At 51.8% G+C, this 8,962-nt stretch overlaps 1 protein-coding gene across 4 annotated transcripts; it reads right to left on the bottom strand.

The window, feature by feature from the left end:
- Nucleotides 1–286: 286 nt before the first annotated feature.
- On the bottom strand, nucleotides 287–4,773 carry Rpusd3 (RNA pseudouridine synthase D3). Of its 4 annotated transcripts, none has more exons than XM_050148565.1 (9): nucleotides 4,623–4,773; nucleotides 4,213–4,352; nucleotides 3,479–3,523; nucleotides 3,293–3,392; nucleotides 2,407–2,514; nucleotides 2,244–2,328; nucleotides 1,960–2,083; nucleotides 1,499–1,725; nucleotides 287–688 (listed from the first exon to the last, which is right to left on the bottom strand). In XM_050148565.1, exons 1-9 carry the CDS (start codon nucleotides 4,721–4,723, stop codon nucleotides 497–499), a joined length of 1,122 nt encoding a protein of 373 aa, XP_050004522.1. In that variant the 5' UTR covers nucleotides 4,724–4,773; the 3' UTR covers nucleotides 287–496. The 4 variants fall into 4 exon arrangements, with proteins under 4 accessions (XP_050004522.1, XP_050004523.1, XP_050004524.1 ...); XM_050148566.1 differs by having other exon boundaries at nucleotides 1,499–1,638; nucleotides 4,623–4,772; XM_050148567.1 differs by having other exon boundaries at nucleotides 511–688; nucleotides 1,499–1,628.
- Between the last annotated feature and the right edge of the window lie 4,189 nt (nucleotides 4,774–8,962).

The raw sequence follows: 8,962 nt of genomic DNA on the forward strand, positions 1-8,962 counted from the left end.
TGGGCAGGTTGGGGAGGGGAGTGGGATGTTGAAATCAAAGTCGGAAGAGCTCATGCAGATACAGTGGTGCATGCCTGTCCTCCAGCACTCGGGAGGCAGAGGCAGGTGGATCTCTGAGCTCCAGTCCAGCCAGGGATACACAGAGAGGCCCAGTCTCAAAAATCAAACAAAGCTCCTCCTGGCCGGAGTAGGACAGATCCCGCCTCCAGACCTGGCCACTGCTCACTTGAGCAGAGCACAGTCCCTGGTTAACATCTGCTTTCTCAGTAAATCTTCAAAAGCAGGCTTATGAGGTAGGACTTTTATTATTTTAAGTCCAGAGGAAAGTCAACTGCCCAACGCCACACAGCAAGCAAGTAGCCTAACTGGGATTTGATCTTCGATTGGCAGACTAAGGAGCCCAGGACCTTGGCTGTGCTCAGCACCAACCCTACTGTCCATGACGTGGGTCACAGCCCTTCCTCTTTCCATTTTCCGATTGGGGGTCAAACGCTGTCTATTTTTGGGAGAGCCGCAGGCACTGCAGGGTCCGAGAGAAGTAAGAGGGCACGGGCGCCAGAAGTTCACTGGGAGGGTCCCTGGATCTGGTGCCTGGGAGGAGGAGGCGCTGCAGGTGCAGGTGCAAGGGCATCTGGGCCACCTGGGAAGGACTCAGGCGGAGGCGTTTGAGGAGAGCTTCATCCAGGACCTGGGGTGGGAAAGACAGCAGCCCATTGAGCTCCAGCCAGAGGAGCACCCAGCTCTGATGGGTCTCCCTGACCTACAGTGAGGAGCACCCAGCCCTGATGGGTCTCCCTGGTCTGCAGTGAGGAGCACCCAGCTCCGATGAGCCTCCCTGACCTACAGTGAGGAGCACCCAGCTCTGATAGGTCTCCCTGACCTACAGTGAGGAGCACCCAGCTCTGATAGGTCTCCCTGACCTACAGTGAGGAGCACCCAGCTCTGATGGGCCTCCCTGGTCTGCAGTGAGGAGCACCCAGCTCTGATGGGCCTCCCTGGTCTGCAGTGAGGAGCACCCAGCCCCGATGAGCCTCCCTGTTCTATTGCAACTGCAGTCATTTTCTCTACAGTCAGGCAGAGTATTCTCTCTGCACAGAGCTAAATTACATTTCAGCCTCTTTTGTGTTTACTGAAGCCATATGATTGAGCCTCTGGTCAACGGGATGTGAGGAAAAGTACGCAGACCTGGCCCACGAAAACTTTATCTCCCCCTCTGGCCAGAAGGCAACAGTCCTTGTCTCCAAGTGGCTGCCTAGAGCCAAGCCCACTCTTACTGCATGCCCATTCGCTGGACTTAACCCAAAGAAGAAATGATACAGAAACACTCAGGATGGTGAACTTCAGGGCCTGTTAGAGATTGGCTACCCCCTCGCTGGGCTCATGGACAGAAGGAAGCCTGAGGGAGTATGGCATTGTCTGAGCCACACAGCTCAGACAGGGACACAGAAGGCAAGCCAATCCCCCCAAATGGAGCAGGCATAGGGGCCTGAGGACCTACCTGTGTCTGGGGTTTGGTGGTCGTGGCTGGCCACAGAAAGCGCTGGCCCAGAACAGTGCCCACTCGAGCAGCATAGGTGTGGTCCCCAAGCACCGGGCAGAGCTGCAGAGCCATGTGCACCTGCAGTTGACTGGGAAACACTGAAAGATGGGTGAGGAGCCAGCTGTTCTTCCTGACCAGGAAGGACTGTCCTCGTTCCCAGAGCCTATGGATCTGTGAGGTGACCTCTGCCTTCAGAGAGAGGCCCATGAGCAGATCAGGACAGTGACAGCTGGCATCCCATCACACCTGGGGAGTCAACCCTACAGAACGGAAGCCCCTGGATGCTAGACTGTGGGTGTGCACCGATAAGTGCTGCCTCCCACTGAGCCCGCCCACATACCCTTGGGGTCCTCCAGATACTCTCTGCCTGTTGCCAAGCTCCGTCTTCCTCACAGGCTTCATCTCCCCAGCAGACCCACCTGTCAGTGGCTGCAGCTGGACCAGGGCACAGCCACAGCCTGTGGCCATCACGTGAAAATGGCTGAGGGTCCTCTTGACACCTTCTAGGATGTCCTTTCGAGATGGGGATGCCACTGGGACTGCCTAGGAAATGGGCCAAGAATGACTTAGCACACACCTGGGAGCTCCACTGAGCCCGCCCTGCTGCCAGCTGACTTAGAACAGGGGACCTAGCCACCCCATGTGCACAGTACAGACCCCTCTGTAAGGCAAAACCTGAAAGGGCTCCTCTCCTCTGACTCACAAGATCAATGCCATCCATGCGTTCCAGCTTCAGAGCCACGCTGACAGTCCCCTCAGAAGGCTCAGGGATGCCATCAGTGATGGCACTGAGAAAGAGAAAGGAGGTCTCAGAGCAGTCACCTGGGACTGGCCCTTAGCCCTGGGAGTCACCCCGCACCGCTCACCAGTAGGTGGCTGTGGGCCTCTGGCTTCTCCTCGAGTGAGCGAAGAACTTCTGCAGGCGGCTTGCTGTCTGGGGACAGCCGGAGAGGAGCACAAGCCCAGAGGCCTCCCTGGAAGAAGGGGACACGTCACATAAAGCCCCTGGGTCTCTTGCAGAGACCTGCATTCGGCACCCACATGGTGGTTCACAGCTACCACCATGTTCCAGGAGATCTGATGCCCTCTTCTGGCCTCTTGGGGCACCAGGCATGCACTGTGGTGTACAGACACACCGGCAGGCTAAACACGCACACATTACATAAAAACAAATCTTTGGTCTTTTTAAAGGAGACCTCCAAGGGGCTGGAGAGATGGCTCAGCAATTCAGAATGCTAGCTGCTCTTCCAGAGGACCCGGGTTCAATTCTCAGCACCCACATGGCAGCTCATGACTGTCTGAACTCCAGTTCCAGGGAATCTGAGACCCTCAGACAAACATGCAGGTGAAACACCAATGCACATAAAATACAAAATTACAGCCTGGCGGTGGTGGCGCATGCCTTTAATCCCAGTACTTTAATCCCAGAGGCAGAGGCAGGCGGATCTCTGTGAGCTTGAGGTCAGTTTGGTCTACAAGAGCTATTTCTAGGACAGCTAGGGCTTCACACAGAGAAACCCTGTCTAAAAAACAAACAAAAGGCCAAATAAACAAAAGGAACATCAGTTTAAGGCCAAACAGTAACGCCAGGGCTACAGTCCACACCTCCTAAGAAACAACCCATAAGACCTTTTCTGTGGCCCCCGGAGAAAGCAGAGCCAATGCTGGAGGGTCTACCGTGTGCCAAGTACCGGCATAGGACTTCTATATGGAGTGGGTGTAAAATAAATGCCCCGGGCAGTCAGCACTCACTTTCCAGGTGCTCGCACGACCTGGAGCTCCCCGTGTCCAAGCCCCAGGGCCTGGCTCAGCTGCGGCAGCACAGAAAGCAACGTCAGCTCCCCAGGTCTCCCTGAGGAGAGAGAGAGGACACGTTGCCAGAGCGCCATCCATCCATCTCCTCCCCACCAACCTCTCCCTCCTTACCCGTGCCCATACCTGTCACAGGCAGACCCTGTGGCTTATTCAGTGTCACCAGAGGTCCTGAAACATTCCGGAGATGTCACCAAAAGCAGGGCAGCCTGTGTGCATGCAGTCTCAGGGGTTATAAGCTCCCAACCCCACTCCAAACTGAACTTCCTGCTCCCTGCACCCCAGGGCCTTTGCACCTGCTGTTCTGGGCTTTCATTCACACTGGCTGCAATGTCCCTTATATAACGTGTATCCCTCCCACAGTCCTTGACAGTTTGGTTTGAGACAGGGGCTCAAACAGGCTGGCCTCAAACTCACATAACTAAGTCTGGTCTTGAACTCCTGATCCTCCTTGCCTCTAAGGCCCAAATCTAGAATTACAGATGTGATCACCACTCCCAGAAACAGCAGAGATCCATCATTTCTCACATCAGAACGCTTGATCTGTCAAGCCAGGAGCCATATTTCCCCCAGTACCGTGTAGCTTCCTCACTGCTACAAGAATTGAGAGGTTCAGAGAAATTGTTATTCCTCATGGAATAACACACGCAGCTTACAGGCCCCAGCTATAATCCCAAAGTTTGTTCTGACAGGTCTGTTACTGCAGGTCTCTGAACGCAGGGGCGGTGTGAAGGTTTCCTATGTCTGTCCCCACGATGCCGATTTAGGCTAGAAGGGGATGTGACTGCTGGCCGGGCTCCTGCAACTACAAGGGTCCGACTCCAGGGGGTCGGAGGGTCAGGAGCAGTAGGCTCCCTCACCTTTCTGATCTACCACAGCTGCCTTCAGCACGTCAACCAGCTCTTCCACGCCGAGGTTCTCTGTCCGCAAAAGCCCCGGGAAGGGCTGGTCCTCCGCTGGGTCCTTGCTCTTGCTGGAAGCTTGAGGTTGAGGCCGACGCCTGAGAAACACGACAGAAACCGGTACTTCCTCCGCCCATCCTGCCCAGTGCAGCCTTTTCTTACAAAAGCCTCAGAACCCCGGACTCGGCTGACAGTTGAGGTCCACATGCGCCCAAGACGACAGAAAAGGCATCAGATGCTCAGCGCGCCACGGATCTCGTGTCGGGTCACACAGTAGGGATTAGAACCCATGCTCTGATCTGAATGCCGGACCTGCCCTCCCCTTGTCCTAGCCTCCCTCCTACACGGAAGTGGAGTGTTATAATCACCGGGCCTCGGTGCCGAAGCCTGCATCTCTCCGCCGTACGCCAGCCCCGAACCCGGGCCGCCAGGTCCCCGAAACCCAACGCCAAACACGCAAGGCGCCCATCCCCAGAGCAAGCACAAGCGCATGCGTGTCCACGGGACTGCCTACCACGTGCAACCCTCCTTGCTCAGATTGGTCAGGTAGGCTGTCAATCAGAGCACCGAGCAGGCGGAGCTCAGCAGAGGGACGCTCTGAGCTTTCCCTGGGCCGAGGAAGGGAAAATGCCGTTTTCAGCTCTGCTTTGTGGGGGAAACCGAGGCACGAGGCGGGGTGGTTTACTCGGGATAGAACAGAAGGAGACCAGCTTGCAGATTGTCGTTTTAATTCTCGAGACCCTTAATCTGAAAACCTCCCTTGTAAAGCACAGGAAGAAGGTGACACAGCCTTCCTGCCAGGACAGCTGCATAGAACTAGTCTGCCTCAAATGGTAGAGAGATTATCTGGGATGCACAAGTTCCTGGGTTCGATCCCCAGCACCACACGAAGACCAAGATCACAGATGCAGACTGAGTTGGAGACCAGTCTGGAATACATTAGGCCCTTCTAGCAAAAGAAAAACAAGCTAGGCCGGGTGTGGGGGCAGAGGCAGGCACTTACTGAGTTACATTCCCAGACCTGAAAGGGCTTTTTGAAGACTCCAGCACTAGACTTACTTTTGGCAGAGAAATCAGAAGGGTACAATAATCCCTCTCTCTTCCTCCATTTAGAGCACTGGTTCTCAATCTGCCGATCACGACCCCTTTGGGGGTCAGACAGCCCTTTCACAAGGGCCACCTAAGACCATCGGAAAATACAGGTATTTACATTATGATGATTTATAATAGTAGCAAAAATTGTGGTTATGAAGTAGCAGCAAAATAATTTTATGGCTGGGGGGTCCCCACAACATGAGGAACTGTATTAAAGGGTCACAGCATTAGGAAGGCTGAGAACCACAGAACTTGGCCTAAGTTGCGTTGTGTCCTTTGCTGAGGCTTTATCTGGTTCTGGGATAGTAAATCTTCAAATTCATGATAATGGTATTTGGAGGCTGAAGTAATTAGTACTAGATAAGATTATAAACTGGGGTTGGTGGCACTTGCCTTTAATCCCAGCACTCAGGAGGCAGAGGCAGGTGGATCTCTGTGATTTCAAGGCCAGCCTGGTCTACAGAGCAAGTTCCAGGACAGATTACAAAGCTACAGAGAAACCCTCTCAAACCCTCCTCCTCATAAAAAAAAAAAGAAGAAGAAGAAAAGAAAAGTCTATGAAGGCATTGCTTCCATAATGGCATTAACAACCTTCTAAGAAGGAGAGAAGAGAAAAGAGAACCTCTTCCTTAGTGTGGAACAGCTTCCTCCGTTTTGGGGTGCGCCCTGCATATGCTAAGTAGATACTGGCTCCATGCTTGTGGACTCTGCAGCCTCTAGAAACATGACCCAGATAAACTGTGTGTGTGTATATAATTGTTTTATTTTTATTTATGTGTAAATGCCTGTGCATCTGTGTAAGTGTATACCACATGTGTTGCAGGTGCCCTGAGAGGTCACAAGAGGGCATCAGGTCCTCCAGAGCTGGAGTTTCGGGCAGTTGTGAGCTTTCATGTGGGTGCTGGGAACTGAACTCAGGTCCTTTGCAAGAGCAGCAAGTGCTCTCCGCCACCAAGCGGTCTCTCCAACACCGCGCGCGTGCGCGTGTGTGTGTGTGTGTGTGTGTGTGTGTGTGTGTGAACACATCAGTTTTCACAGTTTTACGCTTGTTTTTTCAGTACTGCAGATGGATCCAGGGCTCCACACTTGCTAGGCAAGCACTCTAACACGGAGCTGCACCCTCAGTCTGGTTTCAGGTGTTGTGTTATAGCAACAGAAACAGACAAATGTGGAAGGAGTGATGACGTAGCTTGATTGAGAGGAGGAATACCCAGGCTACTTGTACAGCGCATGGGGTTTATGAGGAGGCTTCCAGGCTCGGTTGGAACCTAAGAACTCTGACCTAATGAGTGAACCAGTCAGAATGGATGGGCTCTCGGGAGGTGATGGAACTGTGGGAGGTGGGGCCTGCTTGGAGGAAGTAGGTAGTTTGTTGTGGATGGCTCTTCTTGGAGGCTATGTCTTATGTTGGCTTCTTTCTATTTTGGTTCTATCAACTTCTTATCTACAATGCTATGAGCTACTCTGCTACAACCTGATGTGGGACTCCCCTCTGTATGCTGTGAATATGTTTTATTGTCATTGGTTAATAAAGAAGCTGTTTCGGCCAGTGGCTTAGCAGAATAGAGCAAAGCAGAAATTCCAAGCAGATGGAGGAGAAAAGAAGGTGGAGTCAGTGAGAGGCCATGTAGCTGCGGCAGGAGACAGATGTGCTGGAACCTTGCTGGTAGACCACAAGCCTCGTGGTAAAATATAAACTAATAGAAATGTGTTGATTTAAGATGTAAGAACTAGTTAAAAATATGCTTAAGGTATTGGCCAAACAGTATTGCAAATAATATAGTTTGTTTGATTATTTCAGGTCTGTGCATCCAGAAATGAACGAGCAGTCTCCGCCAACAACGACCTCCTCACCCAATAGATTGCAACCTCTATTAGTGAAGACAGGGTCTTACTGTGTAGCCTTGGCTGGCCTGGAACTCACAGAGATCTGCCCCTTCTGCCTTTTGAGTGCTGGGATAAAAGGTGTGTGCCACCACCACCTTTCCCAGAGGACAACTTTTTTTTTAATATTTATTTATTATGCATACAATATTCTGTCTGTGTGTATCTCTGCAGGCCAGAAGAGGGCACCAGACCTCATTACAGATGGTTGTGAGCCACCATGTGGTTGCCGGGAATTGAACTCAGGACCGTTGGAAGAGCAGGCCACTGAGCCATCTCTCCAGCCCCCAGAGGACAACTTTTAAGAGTTAGTTCTTTCCTGTAACGTGGATTCCAGGGAACTACGCTTGGCAGCAAGCACCTTTTCCTGATAAACTCTGTGGCCAGACCTCTTCTTTTTTTTAATTTCAGTTTCCTGTTCATGAGTGTTTTGTCTGCATGCATGCAGATGTATGACCTGTGAGCTTGAGGCCTGAGGCCAGAACAGGGCATCAGATCCCCTGGAACTGGAGTACCAGGTGGTTGTAAGCCACTGTGTGGGTGCTGGGAAAGGAACCCAGTTCCCTGAAAGAAACAGTGCTCTCAATTGCTGGGCCATCTCTTCAGACCCCTGCATGATTAATCTGAGACATTTTGGTTCTATCTTGCCTTTGTTTTTTGAGACAGAGTCACACTACATAACCCCAACTGAACTGGAACTGGAATCTGCTATGTAGACCAGGCTGGCTCAAATGTGTGTCAATCCTCCCGGCTCTGCTTCCTGAGTACTGGGGTTACAGGCATACACCTAAATCTGTTATTTTTGATGGGGGGGGGGTTGGTGGTGCTGTTGTACATATATAGAGATCAGTGGACAGCTTCTGGGAGTCCATTCTCTCCTTTCGCCAATGGGTTCTAGTGACTGAATTCAGGTTGTCTTGACAGCAAGCACCATTTTCTGCTATATCTTGATTTTTTAAAAAATGATTTCTTATTGTTGGGCCTGGGAATACAGCTCGGTGGTAGTAGAGTGCTTGCCTAATGTGTGTTAGATTCTTGACTCAAACTCCTGGAACTAGGTCTCGTAGACCAGGCTGGCCTCGAACTCACAGAGATCCACCTGCCTCTGCCTCCCGAGTGCTGGATTAAAGGCATGTGCCACCATTGCCCAGCTTCAAAATTAATGTTTTTAAAACCAACTTTTAAAGAATCTATCTGGGCATGGTGGCACATAGCACTCGTCCTAGTGATCAAGAGATAGAGGCAGGCAGATCTCTTGAATTTGAGGTCACCCTACTCTACAAGTTCCAAGACAGCCAGGTCTACAGGTCTGTGCTATATGCACAACACAGGAAGGGCTGGTGGGTGACAAACTTGGCAAAAAGGAAATTTAAAAAAGCAAGTGGTTTCACCTTGTCTGGTATCACCTAGAGTGTGTGGCTGCTCTGTCTCAGGCTATGGGTATTCCCGAAGCCTCCTGGGAGGTCTCCTGTGTATCTCAGAAGCAGCTTGAGCAAGGATTTAGGACAGACTAGGCAAAGTACACAGCTGTGATCCCAGCACTGGAGAGGTGGAGGCTGAAGGATCGGGAGTCCACAGTCACCCTTGGCTACATAAAACTGGAGGTCAGCCTGGGCTATGTGAGACTGTCTGAAATACATATGTATAAGGGTCAGTGAGATGGCTCAGCCAGGAAGGAGGACTGAAGCCAAGTCTGACACCTGAGTCTGATCCCCAATATCCGCATGGT

The sequence above is a fragment of the Alexandromys fortis genome, unplaced genomic scaffold (assembly GCF_014885135.2).
Source record: "Alexandromys fortis isolate MF-2015 unplaced genomic scaffold, M_Fortis_MF-2015_v1.1 scaffold_59, whole genome shotgun sequence".
Classification (NCBI taxonomy): Eukaryota; Metazoa; Chordata; class Mammalia; order Rodentia; family Cricetidae; genus Alexandromys; species Alexandromys fortis.